Here is a 27,642-nt window from a genome sequence, read left to right on the forward strand (position 1 = left end):
ACACAGTATCTTCTGCCAACATGTGGACTCGTGATTTCCAGAAAGTCAGTAGACCTGTGCTTTGCAAACAAACGTCTCTAAATCAACAGTCATAGTTTAGTCATAGTTGGTTTGAGGGAGCAGAGGTACGTTTAGTAAATGGTGAAGGATTAGGCAGAAGAATACCTGGTAAAAACTGTTCTCATCGCTGAATGTGAATACATCTGGATATTCAAGAGTTGTAAGTTATGTATTTTTTATACCTTTAAGCAATCATCACCTCACAAAACAAAAGCATTATTATCTACAATCTGGATATTGCTGTTATAGAAATAATATACTGGCTTCTAAAGGTTTTATGGCATTGATCACTTAGCAGCGAAATGACAGAAAAAAACGAAATCATAACAGTTTGTGATGTTTAACTGTTTTTTATTTCCCAAATTGCGTCACATATTGATCTTGTTTCCAGCTTGGTGCCATCATTTTGAAATCCCTTCTTGCAAAATAACAACTCCATTAACTCAACACTCATTTTACTCTTTGATCTGTGCTTAGATGAGACTGCCGGCTGTACTTTGCCTCTTGCTGCTGCTCATTTTTGAGGTACCATCAAAGCTTCGGCAGATTGTTGAGTATCTATCTAGTATTTTGCAGAGCAATGAAGTCATTGGGGAACAATTTTAAATCTCTTGACATTTTAATTTGTCAGCATTACATTGTGTTTCTTATTAGCTTTCTTCATGCACAAATCTCCGGGTGATACCTGGCTCCTCCCTGGAGCTGCCATGTCTTACGGGCGAAGAAGACATCTTTGGAGCCACCTTTACCTGGAAATTCAACGGTCTTTTTTTTTTGTGTACCTCGCAGCATTTTTCTCTCTTTGTTGGAAAACTGCACTGTTGCACATTTTGACAGTATGGTTCTCATTTAATACAGGTGAAGATGTAAATGCACAGTCATCTGTTCCAGTTAAAGTTATAAAAGATGGAGCATATATCTCCATATCCCCTGTAACTGCTGCCAACCAGGGCGAATATGTGTGTTTGGTGAAGAGAGAAAACTCAGAGACGATAAATATGTACAATATCGCAGTTGTTGGTGAGCTAGATGCCTACTTCATTTATTATTATTATTATTATTATTGATAATATTATTAGGGTTATATGCACTTTGATTTGTTTTTATATAAACATTTTGATCTTGGTTGGATTCCCATATCACATGTCAGATATTATGAATGATATTTTATCATGAAACGTTTCGTGCCTCTCGTTACAGCGTCCATTAGCTTCACCATTAAGGTAAATCAAGGCTCAGACGTTTACCTCCCTTGCTATCTGCCACGTACCACTCAAGTCAGTGAAAATGCTCGCTGGTCTAAAGAGCCGAGTAAGAGACTGCATACTGAAGATGAAAATAATAAGAAGATTATGCTAGTTTATCCAAATGACTATGATCAGACCATCGTAGTGAAACATGTTGCCATGGAAGACACTGGAACCTACCACTGTGAATCTGCTGATGGGGAGAAGCTGAGCACTGTGTACCTCATTGTCGAAGGTGGGTTGCCATTCTTTTCTACACGATGCCACGTGGTACAAAAATCGCTTATCGCTAATGTCCATTTTAACCACCTGCCTAACTGTTTTTAAGCAGCTGCCATACCTAAATCCTTCTCATGTGAAAACTTCACCATGCCGTGGGAGGCCTGCATGGACGTGGACGGCCGCACAGGGGAAGCCATACTGCAAGAATCCATGACAGAGTTCTCTATGAGCTTGTATTCTCACCTCAGACATATCCACCCCACGAGCAACCTGCTCTTCTCTCCTATCAGCATCGGCGGAGCACTCTCCCATTTATTGTTAGGTAAGAAACTTTATCCTGTAGTTGTGTAAATGCTCCCTTTAACCATCTCAACCATATATACAGTACATATACCTGTTTTTCTCAGGGAACCTCCACTAAACATCCTAGAAATTAAGCTTTAATATTTCCAATAAAGATCTATGTAGTTTGGTGCTAATTACCAGAGATTAATCAAACGTCATTGCAGACTCAACTTTGTCCTTTAATGATCATCCCAATTTATCCATCTAAAGTGTGTATGTAGAGAAGGCAACCTTAGGTGGTTTGAAAGTCACCTTCTACCGCTTTAAAATGTCATAGCAATTTCCTTCCACTTCCATTAAATGTCAGATGTATTCTGAGGCTTTCTATGCAACCAAGTATCGCTTGTTCCTTGTTGTGTACCCTTTAGGTGCGAGGGACACCACACGCGATGACATTGAGAGAGCGGTGTCTTTGCCTCATGACTTCCACTGTATTCACTCCCAGATGAGAAGGCTGAAGAACAAGCTGTCCAGCTCATTGCCCATGGCTTCTCAGATCTTCTTTAACCCACGTATTACGATCACTGTGTGGAACACGCAAAGTAGCCTCTTGCTACGTGCATTGCTTACATACAATAATATATAGTTTTCTATAGTTCTTGTTCTTTGTTTTGTTTCCTCAGAAATGAATCTGAGTGAGTCCTTTATTGCCCAGTCTGCGGAGTTCTATGAAGCCAAGCCCATCAAGCTGCTGGAGAACGGCGAGGAAAACGCACAGATGATCAACAGCTGGGTGGCGAATAAGACCAAAAACAAGGTCACACACTTGGTTGATACTGTGTCACCGGGAACACAGCTGATGCTGCTCAATGCCGTCTCCTACAGTGGTCAGTAGCGTTCACGTGTCTGCCCAAGTGCGTCTGCTACCTGTGGAGGCAGTATTCACTGATAAGCTGTGTATGTGTTGGTGTCAGGTCAGTGGAAAGTCAAGTTTGATCAGAAGCCAAAGAAACGAGGGTTCACGAAACTGAACGGCGACATAGTGAAGGTGGAAACCCTCTATCACCAGAAATACATGGCCGCTATGGGGCATGTGGTGGAGCTACAGGCACAGGTAACAAACACACCGACACTCACCTGTGCTTCCCAGTCTGGATTCACTGAACACTAACATCTGGGTGGCTGCACGTCGCAGGTTGCCAGGTTTGCTCTCACCGGCGAAACCAGCCTTTACGTCCTGCTGCCGCGCTCGAAAAGCGCAGCGGACCTGCAGCAGGTGGAGGAGAGGATGACGGACGGCAACGTGCGCCAGATGATCCAGTACATGAAAACGATCGCCCTTCAGCAAATCGAGGTCACTCTGCCTCACATCAAGCTCGATGTCGAGCCGAACATGAACGTACTGATGAAGAAACTAGGTTTGCTTCCAATTCCCGTCCGCTCACGTTCAGAAATACAGCTAAAGCTCTCAACTCTGTTTCTCTGTGTCCGTGTGTGCCTTTAAATGACTGCACCTTCCTTTTTCTTGACGTCTCAATGGCTCTGCCCTAAACAGGACTGACGTCACTCTTCGAGGGCGCCAACTTGTGCGGCATGTACTCCACAGACAAGCTGGTTCTGGACGACGCCAGACACCGGGCGACGCTGGCGCTCACAGAGAAAGGAGTGGAGGCCGGCGCCGTCACCAGCGTCTCATTCTCCCGCTCCTTCCCGTCCTTCTCGGCCCTGCGGCCTTTCCTCCTGCTGCTGTGGAGCGACCAGGCCAACGTGCCGCTCTTCATCGGCAGAGTGACCGACCCAGAGTGACCGGGGAAAACTTAACAGGAGCTCGTGGTTAGAACAGAAAGCTGTGCTGCCTGTCTGACATTACTGAACTATGGTAATTCCTCATTGTGTTACTCTGCTTGCTTTTTTCCAGGATTCAACATAAACCAGTTGAACACCTTTATTGCTTGATGAAAAAAATCAGATGTGATTAATTCTGGCTTGGATGTGGATTTGCTTTCAAACGCTGATGAATAAACACGCGTTCACAAAGCCCGCGTCACGCCTGATCTGTCTGACCAGACAAGCAAAAATAAAACAGACGACTACTGAAACAACTTCAATTTATTTTGCCAGGTAGTCACACAAACCCACCACAGGATGGCAGCCATACTGTGTGATTGACATTGACAGTGAATACACAGGGACTGCAGTAGTGAATTCCCTTCTGATTCCCATCTCAGTCCTCCTGCATCATTACCACCAATATCAGTTTAAGGAAGACAAGTGTCAAGGTCTGTGACAGTAAAGGATTTTTTTTTCTCTTTAAAGCAATAGTTTGCTTGGTAAAGCACAGCAACTGAGCAAGAAATACCCTGAATCGTCATATTCACAGACAAACACTAACGTTAACAGACCGAACTGATGGCACAGGCTGTAAACACATCAGCATTCAGAAAGATCAGCTAAGGTTGCACTCTATTATACAAGCCGGTGGTGTCTGCTAAACATGCAGCTGTATTGCAGATAAAATGATTACATAAGCAAAGCGGGGTCAATAGACGAGAGTCAGAAAATATGGTGAGTGTAAACAAAATCAACAGATCCAGAGACAAGAAGGAGCAGCCATCTAGCCAGAAATCTGCACTCTATCAGATCACTGTCACCCGTCCAAACCCCAAACAAAGTATTTAGGCTTCCCAGAAATGCATATTTGATGCTTGGAGAACATGATAGTGTTGTTTTGGTTTGATTATCTCACTGCTGACATGCTGGGAATTTGGGTGTGCATAGAGAAAGTACGGATTAAACCCACCCTCCTGGAGAAGTCGTCTAAGGTTCAACTGAAATTGAATGTAAACTGCAACATTTAATTTAGTTCCAAGCTTTTATATAATAAGCCCTAAGCCCTTTTGTTCAAAACCGAATTCACCAGTGACAGATGCGGGTTTTGCAACCAAAGATGAGACATTCACAAGGTTGTCAACGGACGCTAAGAATACGAGGATCGATTCAACAGTGAGAAAACTCCCAGAGGCCGCTGACTGACTGCGCGCGTGCTGGAGTCGATGGGCGTACGAGAGGGGAACCAGGGGCTTGGACGGTTCAGCAGCAACTGAGCTCATGTGCACCATCGACAGCAGAGATATGCACTGAAACACGTAACACACATGCAGATAGGTTTGCAATCGAGCATTGGTTCTCAACATCTTGTCATATCCGAGTGTCCGCCTTTGTCCCCTGTTGCCAGCGATTTGCATGCGGGATGTGATGTCGTTCCACCTCCTGAGGGCAAAACACGAGGGAGAAATCCCCTCTGACAGATGTTCGAGCAGAGGAGGACTGATTTCAAAATAACAGGATAATAAGACAAACATCGGATGACGTTGATGCAGCAGCTCGGATTCTGGCGGATGCTGATCTGAGTCTCTCTGGCAGTGAGAGAGAGAGTGAGGTGGCGAAACGTCTGGCACCCATGACTGACAACTTGCCAAATGTCCTTCAGCCAGAAGCACTGGCGACGGAGGTATGTGGTCGCGTGCTGGTTCCTTTCTTGTCCTTTGTTATTATTCCTTTACACCTCTGTGCTTCGAAGACGGTCCGTTGAATGCGACAGGAAGCGACTGCAGATCGACACGCACCGCACACAAGGAGGATGTAGGCACTCAAATACGCGTAGCCCTCATGCACACAAAGACCTACACCCACACACACACACACACACACACACATTCTGACACATTAATGTTCCATGTGAAGGCGTAGAGAAAGCCACTGGCACCACACAGACAATGAAGGGACATCGGAACAAGAACACGGAAACGGTAAAGGTACAAATCCACCAAATGGATCATTTTGTGCTTTATAATATTGTTTTGCATCAGATCAACAACCACTAAAATGGAGACCTCTCGTTACAGAATCACCCTTTGATAATCGTCCTGTTCCTGTAACTATATATCACACTATGAGTCACTAGGGCGCACTTAGTACTGGCCCCTTTCACTGGATGGATTTCGAGCCTAGTGTCATTCCCTTTCGTTAGAAACTCAGAAACAGACAGAATATGAGCGACGTCCACGTTACAGTAGGGTAATTAAGCACAGTTTTGTTGAGTATTGTTTGGTTACGTCAACACTTTAATGAGGACAGTGTCACAATTTGGCTCAACTTTAAAAGAAAAACGTGTTCAGATTACACCTTATTACCATCACTAATATCAGTATGAATATCATAGAATAATATTTTGTTGCTTGTAATTATTGGCATTATACGACACGCTTCACTTTCAACGTCATTATTATTGCATGTTTCATCCTTTGCTCTTATTACTACAGGACTCTGCTTTCAACTAGTGCTTTGTTTTGAAGGAGTGCGCGCGTGTGTGTGTGTGTGTGTGTGTGTGTGTGTGTGTGTGTGTGTGTGTGTGTGTGTGTGTGTGTGTGTGTGTGTGTGTGACTGTCCTGGGTCATCTAGTCCGGCTTGTCGCTGCTCGGGGCTCCTTGCTGTGTGAGCGTATGCCAGTACTCCACCTTCTTCCCTTTGTTTTTGAGGCAGTCGAACCAGTGTCTGAGTCTCTGGCCGCTCGCGTTGATGCCCAGCTCCACTCCACCTGAAACAAGAGAGGGAGACGGAGTCGCCCGTAAAAAATGAAGGCTGTTTGTTTATTTTTTTATCACGTGGAAATATTCAACTGTACACGTGTGCGCATTTTACCTGCTCTTGCTGCAATTGTAATATCTCTGGTGTTTTGTTTGTTTTATTGTCTAATTGAATATTTATCATTGGGTGGAGGGAAAGAAAGCCGAGGCCAGTAAACAAACTTTTGGAACAAATTCCTCAAGATGCCGAAAGAACCATGAAAAAAGAAAGAGAGTAATGAGAAACAAACTGTTGAATAACAGAAACAAACAGCTCTGTTGAAGGCGCGTGGTCGCTGAGCATGCTGCTTAGGGGAATAATCACGCAGACAAGCAGGAAGTGACTCAGGTGAACGCGCGTGGAGCGGACGGAGGCGTTGGTGGAGAGGCAGCCTGTAAGACATAACGAGGTCATTACGGAGCCGCTCCCCTGGCTGCCGTAGCGCGCCTAATGGAGCACAACGTTTTAAACGTGTGATTCCGCCAACGCTGTTGAGCGGCGCCTCTGGAAAAACGACAGCCGCGAGCGCGCGAGGCTCGATTGTTGATCTGCGACTGATCTGAGCTTAGCGCGCGAGCGCCGCCTAAGAGGCTGCTGTTGGGAGGAGCGGAGCAGCCTTTAGTCTTTCACAGCCTCCATCCTCGCTTTCTCTCATCTCGCACGCAGACCGACAAGCGGCGGATTAGCTCCCAACCTGTTGACAGTTTCAACGGCGTCGTGGCGTCACCTCCGCCCGCGCGCGCGCGCGCGCGCATCGATGGCGCGCTCCCTGAGGCCGACGTGACGAACGAGCGGGGCCGGTCGAGATGAGGGACCGGCGGGGGACGAGGCTGAGGCGGACACGCACACGACTTCCACCCCGTTGTCTGTCTGTTTACAACAACACAAAATCCCCCCTTGCTGCTCGTGGACGTGGACCCCAAGGTACCGTCAGGCTTCAAACAAAGTTCCCGCGGGATCAAACAAAGTTCCCGCGGGATCATCAATCGGCATCTGAAGGATTCCGTCCCCTCTCCTTTTGATGCCGACGTCTAAAAATGCTCGTTGCCTAAAGATACCGACCGAGATTCCAAACTTAAGCTCACGTTCAGATCTGGTTTGTGCTGGGAGCGAAGCTGAAGACGTCCCCGTGATTTATCGCCTTGTTGTGATTTTTCTTCGTGCGCTCTCGCGCTCGTGTCTTCGTCTCGCGGGTCCGTTCTCCGCGTGGCGCTGGAGTCCCACCTTCCACCGTTTGACGTCCTCCGTGTCTCCCTCTAAGCCTATTAGCCCGCGTGTTATTGCTCTCAATGTCCCACGAGCGCGCTGGGATTGCGTTCCTTCGACCTCTTTATCAACTCGTTCTCTCCGTTCTTCTCCGCCGCCGTCATTTTTCTCCCAGCCCTAATTAACATAACCGGCAGGGCGCTGTGGTCTAAACCTGTAATGATAATGGTCAAGGGAACGGCTGTTATCAGGAGCTGCGCATTAGAACGATGGCCTTTTCCCCCGGCAGAGGTAATAACTCCCCAGTCTTATCTGTCACCCGCCCACCCACATGTGCACACGTACACACACAACAGAGTCCAATGCTTTGATCTAAAGGCCCTGGAGCTCCTGGGGTGGTAATCCATTGTCGCTGCTTCCCCACTCGCCCTAGTGATGTACACACCAGCAGGAGCTGAAGCTGTCGGGCCGTTCGACGAATCAGGCGCGATCTGATGCGAGTCCGCGGGAAAACGCCGTCCAGTGAAACAACGTCCCCTTTTAATGTCTAATGCCTCTCATCTCTCTCGCTCACTGTTCTCCTGCAGCCTCATAATTACTCCTCATCTCTGCATTTTTTTTCCTACTCCTCTCCCCTCCCACGCACGGCCTGCTTTCCATGTTGTCTGCCACTGTTACACTCTCATTCAACTCTCATCTACACTTTTCTGCTGCTGCTGCTGCTGCTGCTGCTGCTTTCCTCCCCTCCCCGGGTTTTTTTTTAGCCTACCTATGAAGTCGTTGCTCATTCCCAAGTCGTAGTCCCAAACGGAGATCTCCAGGGTTTTCTTCGCCAGCTGGTCCAGAGACACTTCATATGAAAACTCCTACGCACGTGGCACAAGAACATATTTGAATTAATGATTCATGAAGGCAAGAGGGGAAAAGGGACTGAATTCGCAATTTAGCACATTGTCGGCAGACGCATTCAGACCGATGCAGAGAAAACATTCAAGGGGATGAATTTGAAGTAAGTCTTGAAAGGTTACGCTTAATTGCGGTGCTCTGTGCAAACTGAAGCCGTGTGGAGTTCAGTGGAGAAATTAATACGTAGTCAGATGTCTTGTCTGTGTTTCCAGAACACGCCTCACCTCATTAAATTCGGGGTTTAGAGTCTTTTTCTTCACTGAAGTCTTGTATTTGGACTTTTTCCCCATATCTGGCTGCAAGATGCTGAGAAATAGAGAAGAAAAATCCCATGAAAAGCAGAAAATTGCAATGTTCCGAATCTGCCTCAGGACATAATGTGTGACTTGAGCTTAAAATACTAGGTTGACAAATAAGCCCCACTTCAGTTTGGCTCCTTGTGAGGAGAAGTTTGATGCCTTAGAGCCAACTGCCTTATGTTATCATGGAGATTAGCAACGGACGACCTCTGACTGTGTCTGGGTGGGACGTGTGCTAACAGTTCAGCTTTAGGAATGCATGTAGGGCGATTATGAACAAATCAAAGCCATTATTAGACAATATGATTAGATAATTATCTTTCTCACTGTGACACTGAACTTTGACGAATGACAGAAGTTGTAGCTTTTGTTGGGGCGAACGTGACTCAGAAGTCTTTTGAACTGAAGCGGGCACAGTGAGTTGTGAAGGCGAAAGGGCGAGAGACAGTAGCCGCAGCAAGATTAAAATCAGTCTGATGTTGGAGTACGCGCTTCAGCAAAGAGGCAACAGAAGGATCGCTAGAGGGCAGCGGGAGTCACCATCAGCATATATTCCAGTCAAGATGTTGGGGCGTTGAGATATCTCACTCTTCCAGCCTCCCCAATGCCAGTGACGAATCCTGGCCTGACAGCTGATGCATGAGATGGAGCTTGGGGCTGTCACTGCCGGAATCAGAGCAAGTGAAGGATGGAGGTGGAGAAGGAACAGGAGCAAGAATAAGAACTGATAGAAAACTGACTTTGGCTCTCTTTATCACAGTTGTTTCAGTATTGAGCACATTCTACTGTACAGTGGTTGGATTATGATGATGCCTTTTACTTTCTACCACTGTTCTGCTTAACCCGATAAAAGAATAAACAGTCTAACTCAGATTACAGTGTTTTCTTAAGCCATTTGCCTCAAAGAATGTTTCGAAACAAAGCCCTGATGTTTACTGGATCCGAAAAGGTCATTTTCTCCATAAGCTAAAACACCTGGCGATTATACAGTCGTCACAAAAGAAAAGAACACGTACAGTGGGAGGAAAGGAGGAATGGACGGAGGGAGGCTGCCAAACGAAGCCTCTCGTTGACCGGCAGCATGCGAGAGGGTAAGGTGAAAGCCTGCGGGACATCTCACTCTGAGCTGGGCCAAATCACATTTGATGTTCGGCTCTGGGGCAGCATTTCAATTTCCAGTCTAACAAAAGCCCATATGACGGCAGCTTTTTTTTTTTAATATTGATAGGGTGAATAAAAATACAGTCTTCACAGCAGCCACCAAACTACGCTCAAATTGCTGCCCAAAACTCAATGCGAAGAATAATTCATAACATGGGAGGCTGCTCCGTGGAGATAGGGGGGATTATCCCCTCGGTTTATTGTGTAGCTGTTTCCCTAAAAAGTAGGTTGTTCATTGCAGAATACAGTAAACTACTGTAACTAACAATGGCTGTTTATGCTGTACCCACAAACTGAGAACTGTCCTCTAATAACCGTGATGGTGTCTGAATCTTGATTTTTGATTAGGAACAATATGTGGGAACATGCAGTTGTCAGCTTTCTTATGCCAATGCCTTTGTTCCCTGTTTTCTGCACTTTACAGCCTATACGGACACTGACAAAGCCTGTAGAAACATCTAAGTGAAGCCAGGTTCTGGTTGGTTAAGCTCTAACTTTACCATCAGAGCCACAGTACAATCACCAATGGGCTACTGCTTGTTTTCTATCACTTTAAAGGTGTTTTGCTAAAACAATGGTAGAAAGTGTGAGGAAACTGGGTGGAATGTGAAACTGAAATAACACTTGCAATAACAATTCTATGCACTAAATATCACACAATGCCTTTCTCTCATATCTCACTTGTTTTTGTCCATAACACCCACCACATGACGAACTAACAACTCTTTAATATGTCATGGGTCAGAAGGAGGCGAACAAAAAAAGGGTGAGTTCCCCTAAAAATGTGGACCAGAACCAACTGCAATGTGACAGTTAGTGTTAAAAAAAAACAAGCCAACCCAAAGAGTTGTGGTGCAGATGCGAAAGAAAAAAAAAAAGCGATAACATAAGCGACAAACGGAAAAGAGGAGCTAAATATATGCCTGCTGCAGTGTGAAGTCATGATTCTCACTTCACACGAGTGTTCAGAGGAAAAACGGGAGGGAGAACAAAGCATGTGATGCCTGGCAGTCTGCTGGGTCAGCGGGAAATATCTGACATGTTCGGCACTTTTTTTCTGCCTTCACATGTCTTTTTCCTGACAGAATTATTTATTTATTTGGGAGGCGTGAGAAAATACAGGGACGTCCACTCATTTGGTCTAAATGTGTCCTTGTAAATGGGAGACAAATTGCTTCTGAGATAAATCTGACCTTGTGTCACTCGAACGTCTTTGAAAGGCAGCTCGAGAGTCAGACCAATCAGAAAAAGCCTTGTGGACAAATGCACACACACGCACACACACACATCCTTGTGGTTATGTCAAAGTGGGGTCTCACCATTGACATAATGCATTCTAGCCCTAACCATTGTAACTAAAGGCAGACGACTAACCTTTGCTCTAATCCGAATCTAATCCGAACCAAAACTCACTTCTAACCTCAGCCCTAAAATCACATCTTAACCCTCAAACAGGTCTTCAAAGTTGGGGGCCAAAGGGCCCCACGAGTGACCATAGAGCCTCACTTTGGTAAATAAACAGGTATTTTGGGCCCCACTTAGGTACAGATTCCTCAAGAGATCCATTAAAGTTAGGACACAATAAGTCAGACAGCTCTTTAAACAAATGAATCCCTATAGGCGATTTATTCTTCATTATACTTTACAGATTTACAAAGATTTAATTATGTTACACTGGAAACCACAAAAGGACAAGTACTGTACAGACCAGTGAGTGAAGTTAAGCAAGCCACTCTGTGATAGATACAGAGTTTGTGTTACAAACGCTCAGAAGAGAACAAAAGGTAACTGTAACAAACTGGCAGGTGAAAAATGCTCCAAAGCAGCTGAAGTGCCAGAAAAACGAATCAGAGCACCAGCTTAAACAAATCATGTAATCCTAAAGAGTCTGTGCAAACAAAAACAGCTGGCGCGAGGATGACGAGAGAAGAAGGATGCAACAACGCAGTGAGCAGAATGGGAAGGAGGACAGAAGGAAGGAGAGCTCGATCCTCCCAGTGCATGTGTCATTTTCTTGTATTTATGGGCTCAGGGAGCACAAGACATCCCTTTTACAATAAATCAATAACTTGGAGAGAATGAAGAAAAAGATAGTCGAGGAAGAACAATTTCAGCGGAGACGACCGTAAAAATCCCAATAGTGCCGCATGCAAAGAGCCGTAAAAGTACTGAATGATGCGTTTACTGTCTCCAAGTTCCAGAAAAAACAGCACCTTCAGATCTGTGATTCGTTCGGTGTGTGAATGCGTCATCCACCCTCATGTGAGACAAAGATGCGTGAACCTTCCCTCCAAACCGGAGCAGAGCAGGGCTCCACGGGTGGATGCTATGACTCTGACGCACAGAACTGTCAGCGCAATAACTGTGTCTAAGCGTGTGGAACAACAACAGCGACAGAAATGTCCCTGAAAAGTCCCTCCACCTTTGAGCCTCCCACTGCTGGATCAACCGTCCTGTGTGGAAGCGCTGCTGGTGTTCGGGCGGTGGAAGATTGGACTGAGTGGGCTTTAGCGGGCGCCGCGCGTGATTTACAGGCAGGCGGCTCAGGTGTCACACACTTTGACTATGAAGACACCTGTGCTGGCTGCGACAGAGGACTGTGAATGTCAGGGAGCGCGTGGGAGTGAGATCAGGAAGAGGAGCAGGCGTCCACTTTCTGCAGAGTCACTGGTGAGGCGCTACTGTTGTTGGATGGAAGTAGATTGTACATCCACTCAAACAAAATGATATAAACTTCTTCTGGAACATTATCCACGCTTAAAGCAAAGCAAGCATGTTCATAATTTGTGCACAACAAAATTAAACGGAGGAGGCTTGAATTGTTAGTGTGAGCTTGATGCACAGCGTTTTCCTCAGTCTGTAACGGGGCCACACGTACACAGACAACGATTCACACTACCGGCAATTTAGAGTTTACAATTAACCTGGCTGCACGTCTGTGGGAGGAGAGAACCCCCCCCCCCCCCCCCCCACACACACACACACACACACACACAGGAGACTCCAACAGAAATGCCTCTTTGCATAATGTAATAGACTTTGACCTTATGTAGCTGGATACTAGACTGACTAAAGAAGTGAACCAACAAGGAAAACATATCTGCCCACATCTAGAAAAAACAATTGAATTCTAGGCTTTTTAACAAGCGTTTGAAGTGTGTTTTACTAAACACAAGCTAAACCTATTGCCTTCCTCAGGGTGTCTTTACACACCGTTATCCCAGAATAATAACTAGACCTTAATAAATAAATGCACCTAGTAAACACAGGCCACTAGAAGGTAAAAAAGGAAAACGTGGAGCTGATGCTTTGCTTCAGATACTGTTAAGGTCCCTTTGTTTATTGTTAAAAAGACTGTAATGACAGTTTAATTGGAAAACCGTCAACGCTGTCGTGAGACAAAAACAAATCAGGGTTCAATGCGCTCGACAATAACATGACCTGTGGAATGGGCACTCCGTTCACTTACATTTTGACAAAGGGGTCAGAGTAGCCGTTGGAGTCCATGGCGGCCAGATGGGCACAGCGTATGATCCCGACCAGCAGGCAGCCCTTGTCCGTGTTATAGCAGAGCGACACCAGGATGCGGCCGCGCTGGGGACACGGGCGACAACAGCGTTAGACAGAGCTACTGTTTCCACCTTCAGTCAATGTGGGGAATCCTGCAGCGGGGACTGCACAATAAAATGCACTAAAAGTACAAGTAATAATGTTCAAACATTAGCGTACGTCTGTGTGGGCAACAGGGGTGTTTAAATGAGAGCTTTTAATTACAGGTCTTATCTGTGTCTTGCAAAATGTCACTGTTTCCTCCTTTTAATCTCATAATCTCTAATCAGAGGCCAGACGCGGGTGCATTAAACACCGAGTCTGTAAAATCACAGAGTGAAATGTGTCGTTCACCGGCAGCACTCGCTGCAGTGGTGTGATTAACAATCCGTTGGCACCGTGTCCATGTGAGGAGCTTTCCTTCACACTTGTCTATTAAAGTTCACGTCTCGGAGACACGTACCGATTACAAACTCCTCACTGAGACGTTTTTTTTTTTTTTGCAGTGATGGAAATTAAGGATAGATTAGAAATAAGATAAACGTGTTAGCTGTAAAGAGTAAAAGGAAACGGCACTAAGGCACGTTTTGGATGAAAATGGCAATAATTAGATCAGTGATGATGGAGTCGGTGATAGCGGTACCTCCTCCTCTGCCACGAGTGCTCCCTGCTCCACCAGCTGATTGTTAGTTTCTTTATTCTGGAATGAAACAGAGAGGAAGACAGTGACATCACGGCTGTCGCCTACAGAGTCCTGATGAGCATCCATTACACAGTATTATGTAGCAATAGAAACTGATGTCAGATAGACCCAAGGCAAACAGGAAAACAGGAAATAGGAAACTACTCTATATATTTTTGCCCCAAGAAACCACTTGGCATTCATGGGGAAGTCCATCCACGCTCTCAAACACACACTCACCTGCGCAATTCTCTCCAGGCCCATGTTGTAGCGTTTGCCCTCGCCCTCTTTCAGCTTTTTGAGAGCCACTCTCACTTCGCCGATGAATTCATTTCGCCCGAGTCTGTCCATGTCACACACGCACAGCCTTCACGCACGAAAGCGACGGAACGAACAAAAAACAGCAGACACACGTGCACAGGAGGACAAAGCAGAAGCCGGGGAGTCAGTGAGAGATTATGGATGAACTGCTCATTATGGCGACTGAGCCGAATATATCCAAAGTGCATCTGAATAATCAATCAGCTCCTCCACCAGCGACACAAGATGAATCTCCCTTTCTATTTTCTCATGAGCAGCCTCGTGAATGATGAGAAGCTGCGTGATTGAAGCTGTAAAGAAAGACGGCTTCCAGAGGACTTCAATCACTTCCTTCTTGGCTGCTACTCCATCAGATGCTAATTTGCTGTGAATGAAACATGCAGGAGAAAACGGTTTAGAGCAGGTGATCAGTTCAAATCAGGGGATTGCCATCACACAATTTGTGAGGAGCGTTGGAAGAAAAACAAAGTGTACACGTGATAGTCAGGATGAAGTCAGGGATATTTAAAGGTGTTCCGTCCAGCAATCCCCATGCCGCTGCAGAGATGCAGTAGAACTTAATGAATTTTCAGTGATATTTGCATCGGTCAACGTTTCCAGTAGCCGGTATGACAGATGTAAGTAGCCTGCAGTCATGTGGAAGTTAATTAGACTCAAAAACACTGAAAGTGGCTCTGACTCAGGCTCTGTGACGCAGGAATAAAGATGTAAATGTGCCGTCCTGCATCTCAGAGCTCCATGGAGCTGTTTGGACTTGGCGTTTTCAGCCCCACTGATCGGAGCTGCCTTCATGTGGCATCAATAAGACAGACGCCCACCGTCACTAGTGAACCCACTCTGACCAGGATGTTTGGCACATTATTTCCCCGTGATCAAACTTCCCCAGTTGGAGTGGGGCGAGCACACACACACACACACACACACACACACACACACACACACACACACACACACACACACACACACACACACACACACACACACACACCTTCCCCCTCCCGTCCCTCTTTCTTTGCGTCTTTCTGACATTTGGACGTTTGACATGCTGGTTCCAGCCTTTAGTCATAAGTGATGAATATCTCTAGCAGAAGCTTCAAAATAACTCTGACTCACGACCAGTGCTGACAGATGATTTATGAGCCTTTGCTCTGTCATACATGTCGGGTGTCTGCAGCCCGGGAAAGCTCGCGCTGTAAAGTGACACCACTTTCAGGACTTTCTGCTGCTCAAATGCTGCAGCTGTGTCCTCACACCCTCACCTACAAGAGCCAAACGTGCACGTGATTGGCTATTTATTATGTTTTATTGTTACACACATTTGGGCAAAAGTAAGTGTTTATTTCACACATGCTGGTGACTGTTAGTCTGTGGGTAGAGAAGGTAAAGGCTAAATGCTAATTTTGCAACTAAACACAAGCCTTAGAGGATCAGTGATGTCAAAATGGATTGATAATAACTTAAAGACCTGCACTGAGCAACGAAACATAATATCCATCACATGTTCTACTTCCCTGAACAGACCAGCATCTACATATCACTGACTTCATCAGTAACACCAAACCAAGTCTGTGATTCACTCCAATGTCTTCACAGCCAAGGACAGTGTGAAACCTCAACAGAGGTACAGGGTGAGCGTGCACACACACACACACACACACACACACACACACACACACACACACACACACACACACACACACACACACACACACACACACACACACACACAAACCTCTACATGCTCCATCTCTTCTCTAACAGCCTGATAATCATTTTAGTGATAGAAGCCATAATGAGTTTAAAAGATGAGATTGTCCCTGAGGGATGCATTAATGTCCCAGTCACATATAGATCTATCTTCAGGGGAGTCTGATATGGCGCTTGGTTAAAATAAAAAAAAAAAAAATAGTGCTCTTATCAGCACAGTTCTCTACTATAAATATCTTATAAACATAATCAGCAATTTATACATTAAAGTTGGCTTGTTTCAACCGCAAATCACAACTTTACCTTTAGGTTTCCATCAAAAGTGTCTTGACAACTTTAACACTCAATAACAAGGTAAATAACTTGAAAATTGAGATTTTTGCAGTGTACTCCACTTCATTTGACTTTCACTCAAGACATGAGCACCTCCGGCACTCTTGCACCAATTAAAGGATTAGTCGGTGTGAGGCCAACCGTGAAGCCTGGATTGAGGACATGAGTTATTAGTTTACTCAGTTGGTTCATTGCTAATAAGAGACTGGACCTCTAGTGGCCCTTCAAGATAAAGTCTGCATATTGAGGAGGTTGTTGAATGCGGAATATTAAAAAATGAACGCAGTTAAAACCTCTAAAAGCAATTTAAAGCCAGCCTCTATTTAGCTGCCCCTGCTCTATCTAAGTGCCCCGGCATAATGGCTTTACATAATCATTGTAGCTGCAAATGAGCGCATGAATGAGAAAATAAATGAATACATGCACAAAGGCAGACTTCCGCCTTCGCTCTGTCGTCTTCAAGTACACAGACGCCGGAGACATTTTTAATGACTCCAAGGTTTGCGGCAGCTCTCCTGCTTCGTTGCAGTGCATCTGCAGTAAAGTGCTGTTCAGAAACGCAGCGTTGCTCCTCGCCCCCCCCACACACCAGACACACAGACACACACACACACACACACACACACACACACACACACACACAGACACACACACACACACACACACACACACACACGCGGCCCACTTTTCGCTAACTAACTTCGTCCTGTCCGAGCCTTGAGGCAGGTCCACTGAGAGGCCGACTGTGGGGCGGTCCTTCTGTTCAGCAGGGGGTCAGAGGACGGGGGCACCCTGCTGGGGACGCGGCAGCACCCAACGCAGCCAGGAAGCATTTCTCTCCTGTTCCTTTATTCTGACTGCTCGGTGCTGTTTTCGTGCTGTAAGTAACGACAACAAAGTCTGTTTATGGGCCGACGTGTCGCGCTGGTGCTGGAGCAGCTTTTCTCGCTCCCTTTTATTGCCGCGTTGCTCGCGCTCCCCACCTCTTTCCCAGCTGTCAAACAACATTTCATTCACCACTCGCTCATTTGCCGTCTCACACATTCCTCACTGTCCTCGTTCTTTCGTTTTCGGCTCCCCGTTGAGTAAACTCCTCCCCGTCACTCTGCCTTTTTTACAAGCTAAGTGAATTCCCTCATTCATCACTTTGTCGTTCCTCTCGTCTCTCATCTGACCCCTGGATTCCCTCCACCCCTCTATTATGTCATCTTTCTCAATCTTGGCCTCCCTCGTTTCCTCTTCCACACCCAGTTATTTGTCACTTGACATCATTCACGCTCTCCCTCCTGCTCTCTTTGTTGGTCTTGGCAGCCACCTCTGGTTGGACTCTGGTCACACTCCTCCTCCTCTTTGGCTGCCCAGAGCCCCCCTGCTAGTTTGTGTCTGTGCTCTGTGTCCTTGAACAGAGGTCAGGTGGGTTTCCTCTGGTTTGAAGGCTCTCTCCTCCAGCTGATGTGTGTATATGAATGCGTTTGTGTTTGGGGAGGGAGTAGAATGTAATATTATTTATTATGTTACTTCTGGAGGTGTGTAATAGCTCAAGGACGTGTGTGTGTGTGTGTGTGCGTGCGTGTGTGTGTGTGTGTGTGTGTGTGTGTGTGTGTGTGTGTGTGTCTTTTGCCCTACATGCAAACGAAGGGCCATGCATGTTCTTTCCTGCCAGTGATTGCCCTTGACAAATACGCAGGAGGATAAGCACACACCTGACCGCCTGCATTTGTGAGTACAGGGCAGATGTGTGTGTAGTAGTGTGTGTGTGTGTGTGTGTGTGTGTGTGTAGTATGTCTGTGTCCATTTGCGCTCATGTTTCCTCAGGATAAACAATGCCATCCAATCCTATTACGACTCCACTGAGCAAGCTGACACTGATTGAACGCAGTGCACACGTCCGCAAACAAAACATACGCAAAGCTTTGAATCAACTTACACTTGCAGGGTAACATGAGTGAATCAGAGTTTTGGGGCCAAGATGGCTACACTTGACCTCAATCCCTGCATGCAGAGGGCTCTGTGGGAAGGAGGGGGCGGACACCATGCGCACAGTCAACACCTGGGCAGTTACCGCGGCAATGGCAAGCGGTGTTTGCTGACGTCACCCACATGAAATAACGAGTGATCTGTAAAATCCTACTGGGAAGCGTGAGTCGCCGTCAGCAGTTCACTGGGAGCAAAAGCACAGACGTTCATCGTCTGCACGACCAACTGGCGGTTGAGCCGCCTGGGGAATGGAGCTAATTGCTGTTCAAGCTGAGCCCCTACCTGAGTGTTTTGGTGGTCATGTCGGCTGCTGTGATGCCATGATACACCAGCGTCTCGTTCCACACTGGGTTCAGCGTATTCTTCAGGGTTTTTGTGCGTAGCTTGTTTGCCTGAGGTAAAAAAAAAAAAGATGAAAAGTCAGGGAATAAAGGTTTCATACGTGAAATCATCAGATCAGAAGAATGGAGTAAGAAGATCACAAATATAAAGTGAAACAAGTGACACTAAAAATATCAAGAATAAAGGAAGAAGAGTGGGAAAGCATCATTTATTTCGGGCCCTCGGGACATCGCAGACATCTGCTGCCTACTTTGTAGAGGAGAGTGAGAGGACACGAGGATTCCCTCCCCTCACCTGTCGGCCTGTCTCCTTCCCAACATGATAAGACAGTGCATTAGCACCTGCCAGACCTCCAGAACGAGCGCTGTGCCTCAAACACAACACTGCACAGCAGCCAATTAAGTTTCATAACACAATTAACAGGGAAAATTAAAGCTTTCCAAGAGGGAAAATGGCCCCGAAGAGCTACACCCTCCGTAAATAAAGTGTGGAGGCACTTGCTGTTTAATTTCTAACTCTTGTTTTTTAAAATGTGTTCATCAATTTTCCCCTATTTATTTATAGATATTTTTCTAGAACATTTCACTGACTCTCATTCTGGATGTGCAACAGAACTGCGGCTTAGTCAAACCTCTGGCTCAAAAACTGAAGGTCCAGATATGTTCTTGTCCTAAAAATTAATAAGACGCTGCCGAGCCAAAGGCAAAACTAATTGGCTGTTCCCAGCTTCAGGAGCGGTTATCACTGGAGGGAGGTATTAGGTAGAATTTTAACATACGGTCCTTTTCAATTTTAGACTTGCTACTTTCTGCAAACTTGAAGCTGGAAATCACTTTATAAAGCTATTACATACAGCGCAAAGAGGATTAAATAAAAACCTGAACAGCACTGTCTGGGTACAGACAGCGTCACGTAGCGTTTCCTGTTTGTTACGACGTCGGTGCAAAAAAAAAGCCGATCTGATCGCGATGAATACGAGCAACGCGGTTTATTTTGAACAATTACGAGCAATGACACAGTGACTGGAGCACAGAACGCTGCACATGCACAATCAGCCCGCCTTGGCGAACACACGCACTGCCCACTACTTTTTGATTAATGTTGTTTCGAGCGCACAAGTACAACACTGTAGGAAAATGAAAGTGTGTTCATCTTTGCAGATGAACATCTTCGGCGTAGTGAGCGCTGACTCTGGTCTGCAGCCTGTGTTTTCCCCGTTCTTCCCTCGCTCCTGTTCCTTTCTGCCACTTGCTACAGTGCCTTGGGGCCAAACGCAGAACTCTCCCTTCCGTCCTCTTCTTCCTTGCGGTCTGTTTTCATCCCCAGATCTCATTGTTCTCCCCCACACACACACACACACACACACACACCCCGCTTCTCTCTTTCTTCCACTGTCCCGTTTTTATTTCCCCATTTTTCTGCCAAAAAACCCTCGGCTTATCTGCAGGACTCCAGAGCTCACGGCCTGAAGAGAACAAGTGTTTTTGATTCCCGTTATTTGTTTGATTCATTAACGTGCCGTCAGAGAGGATCTCTGGCACGTTGCCTGTGCCGGTGCACAGCTGTATGTGGGCTAGAGCAGCCACGCATTTCACAATCATCATTCATTATTGAGCAAATTAGGGGTTGATTTTCAGAGCGCGTCTTACACATCTACAAGCATCTACACCGCTCCCCTCTTCCTGCTCTTCCTGCTCTTCTTATTTTTTAGCTCTTCCCGTTCGTATCCATTCCTAAGCGTTTTATCTTCTCTCCACCATCTGCCCATCGCACCCCCCAATCTGTCGGCGCGGATCTTTTTACTTTTCCTCACACTCGGTCTCTTTTAATCCCAACTTCCCGGAGCTGTGAGCGAGCGAAGTCTCGCTGTGAGTGAATTTTCCACGACTCCCCGTTAGGAGGAGGCAGATGAAAACACCAGTGACCATCACAGAGGCGGCTGTAAAAACAGGCAAAGGCGAGCGTCGCCGTGTGACGGTGACTACAGCCCCAGCGCGTGTCTGCAGATACGCAAGGTCATGTGCGGCACGCGTCGCACCGTGTGCGTCTGACATCACGCCCGACTCTATTCTGGTTGAAGAGCGAGCGCTGGAGGACCTGAGGGTGAGGAGGGTGGGAAACGCGTGGAGAGGTGGTGTCTCTCTCTCTCTCTCCCTGTGCTCTCTGTGTTTTGACAGCCCGGTTCTTCGCAGAATCCGAAACCCTTTGTGCGGTGGATTATTCATCGCGCCGCTCGTATGCACAGTCTGAGTGGAGACACGAGTAGGTGCGCGTGTTTGTCCGTCACCCTCATGTCTACGTGCGCACCCCCCCCCCCCCCCCCCCCCCCCCCCCCCCCCCCCCCCCCCGCAGGGTATTTAACAAAGTGCGGTTCACGACTACTTACCTACTCATTGGCGCTTTCACTGCACACACGGCCCACCAGCACCAGCGCCACCGCCACCCGCCCCCCTCCCCACATCAACACGCGCCTGTTGACGTGAGCCGTGTAACAATCCTCCCTGTTTCCATGACAACCACCTGCTGCTCTCCTCCCCTCATCTGTCTCCCGCTCCCTCCCACCCTCCCTCATCGACCCCCCCCCCCCCCCCCCTTTCCTCCCTCTCAGTTTTCCGCCTTTCTTCTGCACACTGTTGGTATTTCAAGGTCAAACAGGGTCACAGCCAGATAGTGAGATAGAGACAGAGATAGGGCTGGAAAGTGGGGACAGAAGAGCGATAGCGGTGGGAGAGAAGACAGACAAAGGATGGGTGGAGGACAGAAATCCCCCCAGACATTGTGTATTGTTAGCACCTTGGACCTCATGCAGCCGCCTCATTCAACCTATCTTTGCCCAACATGCTTCCCGCACTTATAACCTCATTTGGTGTCAACCTTGAGCCAAAATGGCCGACAACAGGTTGCACTGTGCCGGGGCTGGGGGGGTGGGTTGCCGTTGCAGCAAGCCTTATCTTTCCTTGCTGCTTGAGCTGAAAACAAGACAAGAGCAGGGCAGCGGAGCAGAACGTGTTTGTGCTCGATAAAGCAGAGCATTGGACAAGCCACATTAAACAGTAACCAACAGCAGAGCTCCCCTAAGCTGCTTGAAACGACACACTAAATTTGCCCGCTGCCATATTTGTTTGTTGCGAGTGAGTTTTGACCTTTATGCGGTGTCCGATGAACAAGATTTGACAGGAAAGAGTGGAATTATTCATTTGTTTTAGTTTTCTAAGCAAAATAATGTTTGATAAGCTTCCTCCTTTTGCCCGTTTCAATCGTCCTTTGCCATCAGTTGCTTCATGTGTCATGTTTCCAGCGTGTGGCACAGCATGGATGTTAATTGCCGCTGAGGTAAAGTTTGTGTAGTGACCTTGCTCGCCCCGGGGAGAAGATGAAGCTTGACGTAAGGATCGGCCAGCCCATTGGAGTCCATGGCTTTCAGTCCCTGTGGACACAAACACACATACATGCACACAAAGATGACGTCACCGTGGCCTCAGAGCTGCACATAACTGACAGTCAGAAACAGACAGTGGACATGACACAGCTCTACTGTAGTTACATCTCAAATAAAGCTTCTGGGTGTTTCTTTTCAAGCCACAGTTTTTTACATTCTTTGACTCTTTTGTGTCGTCCTCAAGGGAACCGTTCAGCCAGATTTACATAATTAACGTCACGTGACTGCGCCCGACATGTAAAGTTGGGCTCGTGTGCTCGTACGATGGCCGCGCTGGAAGAAACGCACGCGCCCGTCGCCGCAATGGAGCGAACTTGCCCGACAGAAGATACGAGATGATTTTGTCTCGAACCGACAAGTCGCAGAAGGTGCGTGACGAACACATTAGTTTAAAGAATTTGAGGGAAGCCAATTGGACGTCTCGGGCAAAGGATTATGCAACGACACATGCACACGCAGGCAGACTGGGTTCTGTTTGTATGGAGGAGAGGCTGAAACTGTGCGTACCTTTGCCTTGTGAATGGTACAATGGAGACAGTTGTTGTCCTGATCAAAGAGCAGGCTGAACTCTAGCGTTCCCAGGTAAGCTAAAAAAACAACCCAAGCCACCACAGTTACTGCCAGAATACGGACACACACACACACACACACACACACACACACACACACACACACACACACACAAGCTCGGAGTCACGTTTGTAGCAGATGGCCTCCTACAAACATGACGCCGCCTAATGTGAATGCATCTGTCTTGTTCGATTACTGTTTGGGGAAAAAGGTGAAAACTTCAGCCTGAGCCTAACAACTGCTGCAGCCTCTAATAAATCATCGGCGCCACTGTGTCACATAAAGTGGGAGTGACAAACACTTTGGCCAAAAGGCTCAACTCTACAATTACTCTGTAAGCGAAATGTTGAAGCTCATTTTGGTTTGAAGGAGAAAAAAAAAGTGACGAGCCTCCACTTTAAAGTTTCAGTAGCTGCCTGTGTTGTTCTCTCTGTTGTAATGCCTAATGATTTTCACATGAATGAACCTCGTCCACCCCGCACACACAACTCACTGTCGTCGTCGTCGGAGTCGAACACCTCCTCCTTGTCCCCGCCGTTGTCCCCCCTCCTCTCCCCGTCCTTGTAGCCTCCGCCCGTCTCCCCGTTGAAGGTCTCCTCCTTCAGGATCTTCTTCTCCCTCGGAGGCGGCGGTGTGCAGGGGTAGTCGTGGAAGCGAGGGAAGAAGTCGGAGATCTGTGGGATGGGGAGGATGGGCCCGGGGCACACGTTGATGGCAAAGTGCTCCTGCATAGAGATCTTGACCGGCGACGGCGGGGGCGCGGCGGTGGAGCCGGGCGTCGCCAGGGGGGAGGAGGCCGACGGGGAGGGGGCGGGGGCGGAGGAGGGGGGGATGGCCAGGTGGGAGGTGGAGGGGGGCGGCGGGGGCTTGGAGACGCTCATGTGGACTGCCGAACGGAACTGTGGGGCGAAAACGGGGGGGGGGGGGGGGGGGGGGACAAAAATAGGGTGAGAACGCTAAATAAACAAGCGTCTGAGCGGAGCGGAGGAACCTAGGAGAGAAAAACAAGACAACAAAGTCGCATCCTCCGCCTCCTCTCAGTTTCCATCCTCCAAACCGCTCCGGAGCTCGCGCTGCATCGGCAGCAGAGGGACTCCATCCGTTGCGAGGCCAGTCGACGCCGGCGATACCGCTTTTTTATAATTCATAAAACATCCAAAACATCCTGGGGATTTCTTTTCCTCCCGACCGCATGCAGTCCTAGCTCCTCAAAAGCCAAAATAGAATTCGCCAGAAACCTTTGGCACTCCGAGTGTGACTCACACAGTGTGCGAGCGCACCAAGTCTGTGCGCTGAATTAATATTCAAACGTAGCGCTGCGAAGTATGAACAAGTGATGTCACTTGTGTATCTGCACTTCACTCTAATCCTTCCCTTATCGCCCTCCTTCACTGCTCCTGCTCGTCTGTGAGGCCCCTGAGCACTATTTACATAATGCTATTGGAAGCCTTCCTCAGCCCTTTGCACATTTGTCAGTAAATGAAGCATAATAACTGTTAACAAACTCCAACCTTGTTAAGCTAAATGTCATTAGTTTCCTCCCTTTCTCACAGGAAGCAGAGGCCGAGGACATTTCTTCTCACACCGCTGCTGGCTCTTTATTATTTCACCAAGCGCTCCGACAACGCTCCCTTTGTTTACTGGCCCACATGAAGCTGTTCGAATTCACTCACTGGTCATTTTAACGATGCTCGGCGCGACACTGACAAAATCGTAGCTCTGTTTTATGCATGAGTGTCTTCAATGCATCAGCACTGGAAACGCTGCCACGCAGCCCAGTCATCTGAGGATGCAAACCGCTTGTCATCCCTACATATATTGCATATGTCAATCATGCCACTGCCGGTTTGTGTCATCGCGCGAACCCCTGTTCCTTTTACGTCTGTGCAGATTTCTGCTTTATTAAAGTCTGCTGAGGTTTCAGACACTACTCGTTCTCCCCTCAGAAGAAATTGCTCCGCTCTTTTAGTTTTGACTAATGCGTGTGTTATATGGATGCAAGTAATTACAGCAGCCTATATGGAGCTCCAGCAATGGGGCTGTGTTGCTTTGAAAGCCGACTCCAGAGCTGTAGGCAATTATTATTTTGTGGACAGTTAATCTTCTTTGTTTTTAATTAACTAGTTATTTTGCATAAAATATTAGAAACTAATAGAAAATGCTTGGCATAAGTTCCCAGTGCCCACTGCCTTGTCTTCAAATAGCTTGTTTGACTAACAGCCCAAATAAGATAATCATTTGCATTTTGCATCTAATGACTTTGAATTAATTAGTTATTCCACAGTGACGCACACGCTACAGGCAATACAGTGTATCGCACTTAAGATGACCTGCAACTGCAATGTTTGTCTCGGATGAATGTCTTCTTCTGTGTCTACGTTGACATGTGGTTTGCTTGAGCCTTTAAACTGTCAGAAGTTAAAGGAACGCTGTAGAAGCCTCACAAAACAGGCACAGATCAAACTAGATGCTGATGCCGTGAGACCCGTTCTCTTGCTGTAACTCTTCAGGTAATAACAACACACTGACTCTCTTATTCTTGATACACACACACACACACACACACACACAAACACACACACACACATAACATAGGTAACAGTTCTAATAGAATTTAGCCAAACGACGCTGAATGAGCCCCGACCCAACTGGGAACTTAGATTTGCTCGCCCGCCGTATGAAGTTACACACACTCAGTCTCGCACAACCGCATGTGCATAGAGACCCTCTGGACTGAGAAAGACCCCACGCTGCCTGTTCGCGTCTCCAGCACCTGCAGTCGTTCACGGTGTTCTTACATAACGCACACGTTCTAAGCAACACATAAGTGATCACTTGCAGCGTGGTGCCTACAAAACTCACCAGCTCCGACCCCGACGCGCATACAGACGCACACACCTGGACGCTCACATGTGCATGCGATCCCTGACACACACAGTCACACGTGCACAAACCATGACCATGTAGCGCGTACGTACCCAGGGACAGTCTTCATCTGTGCCAGCGCTCCATCTTGCCTGCTCTCATTTTCTGTCTCTCCTCACACACTGAGCATGCAGACCAGCTTTGAGTCAATATGTTCCTCTGTACTCTCTGTCTCTGTCTCTCTCTCTCCCTCTCTCTCCCCCCCTCTCTCCCTGTCTGTGTTCATCGTTCGCTCTCCTCCTCTCCTCCACTCCGTCCCTCCCTCCTTGAGTTGTGACGTATCTGGTTAAAATCCCCGTCATTCGTTTGCGAAATGTGCATATAGTGCTGTCGCCCACTTTCTCGGCGGCGGGGAGATTTACGGAAACCTGGGAAAAGGGGGGCGTGAGCGTCCGCGTGTGTGTCTCGCTGGTGGATAAGGTGTCAGAGAGACAGAGAGAAAACAAGACAGAGTGACAGATGAGGAGACAAACACTGACAAACACAAAGTGACTCAAACAAACACAAAGGGACACAATGTATACACTGGATACAGAGGGAAATGGGACTGGAAGTGCTGAACGCACACAAAAGAAAATATTGCCCAGGGATGAAAAGAATCCACCATCTGAAGGACAGAAAGAGGAAATTAAACTCTGACTGTTGAGTGAATGAACAAGGCACGAGGCTCTCCAGTAGCACTGGCAGATTACTATGACAAGAGCCAGTATTAGCCGACCATAAGAGTGTGTGGGGCTTTGACTGGAAGTGTGGAAGCGTGGCAGCTCTCATAGTAACGGCTGACACCTGCCACGGCAACAAAATGAATCAAAGACAACAATGTATGAATAACAGCGGACGTGTGAAGTGCGGTGAGTCACTGTTGGAAACAATGGAGGAATGGGCAGGTGAAGGAATTGGGCAACGGATGCATAGAAAGAGGTTAAAAGGGAACTTACTAAAAAAACCTTTGTAATAAAATCATATATGTGACAATAAAATGTTTATATTTAATGAAAGTCAGCTCAACTCTAATAGAAAGAGGCGCCGTGTAATGTAAATGTCCCACTGAATGACATTTTAATGACATACTATTGGTTCGAAAACTATCGGAGCATTAATTGACACCTTTTCAATTTGACATGGTTGAAAAGTAACAGATGAACACCAACAATGTAATGTCACGTAAATTCATCATCAGGAGCTGGAGAAGTGAGTAAACACAAGTATTTACTCATTTGTAAACACTTTTCGTTTGGGCGTCTCATTACTACTAGACCTCATCAATATCACGTTAACAGACCATTAAACTGTATATTCATTCATCTGCACGCAGAACATGAGGGCTAATTGAGTTGAAATGAGACAAATGAACGCTCAGTCCACCAATGCAAACCATCTATCAAGAAATAGGTGCTGCAACTCAAGTGGCTTCACATTCCTTCAGAACTGCCCTCCACACAGGTTAATGTGCCTTTTAATGAGGATAAAAATGCACGGCGCGTCCACGGGTGAGCTCACGTACGAGCACGGCAGCTGTGAGACGGCTGCCGAGTCCTCACAGTCGACGCTCCCCACGTCTCAGGACACCCAGGAGACGCGCTGGACCAGGAGGACTCTCACGGCAGCCTCAACCAGGCAGCAGAGCGGAGCAGGACCACCAGTGCAACGTTACTCGTTCCCCGTGACTCCTGCTCATTATGGGATGGACTGTGTAAAGCGGGGACATGCACTGGTTCCTGGGGATGTCATGGATGTCATCGAGATCAGGGTTCCGAAGGCTCCAGCAGCGAGGGATGGATGGGC

At 47.1% G+C, this 27,642-nt stretch overlaps 2 protein-coding genes across 3 annotated transcripts; one reads left to right on the forward strand and one right to left on the reverse strand.

Moving 5' to 3' along the window:
• Positions 1–61: 61 nt before the first annotated feature.
• serping1 (serpin peptidase inhibitor, clade G (C1 inhibitor), member 1) lies at positions 62–3,851 on the forward strand. 2 transcript variants are annotated; one of them, XM_029145696.1, is made up of 12 exons: positions 62–220; positions 538–585; positions 715–823; positions 919–1,080; positions 1,261–1,542; positions 1,639–1,851; positions 2,243–2,386; positions 2,498–2,701; positions 2,789–2,928; positions 3,010–3,232; positions 3,370–3,647; positions 3,733–3,851. In XM_029145696.1, exons 2-11 carry the CDS (start codon positions 538–540, stop codon positions 3,618–3,620), a joined length of 1,776 nt encoding a protein of 591 aa, XP_029001529.1. In that variant the 5' UTR covers positions 62–220; the 3' UTR covers positions 3,621–3,647; positions 3,733–3,851. The 2 variants fall into 2 exon arrangements, with proteins under 2 accessions (XP_029001529.1, XP_029001522.1); XM_029145689.1 differs by having other exon boundaries at positions 3,370–3,851.
• Positions 3,852–3,905: 54 nt separating this feature from the next.
• Positions 3,906–26,085, reverse strand: doc2d (double C2-like domains, delta). Its single transcript, XM_029145709.3, has 11 exons — positions 25,911–26,085; positions 23,426–23,831; positions 22,870–22,949; positions 22,276–22,350; positions 18,864–18,973; positions 14,484–14,610; positions 14,205–14,261; positions 13,482–13,606; positions 8,777–8,858; positions 8,416–8,512; positions 3,906–6,411 (listed from the first exon to the last, which is right to left on the reverse strand). The coding sequence occupies exons 2-11, from the start codon at positions 23,811–23,813 to the stop codon at positions 6,272–6,274; spliced, it is 1,281 nt and encodes a 426-aa protein (XP_029001542.1). The 5' UTR covers positions 23,814–23,831; positions 25,911–26,085; the 3' UTR covers positions 3,906–6,271.
• Positions 26,086–27,642: the final 1,557 nt, after the last annotated feature.

This window comes from Betta splendens, chromosome 1 (assembly GCF_900634795.4).
Source record: "Betta splendens chromosome 1, fBetSpl5.4, whole genome shotgun sequence".
In the NCBI taxonomy this organism is placed as follows: domain Eukaryota; kingdom Metazoa; phylum Chordata; class Actinopteri; order Anabantiformes; family Osphronemidae; genus Betta; species Betta splendens.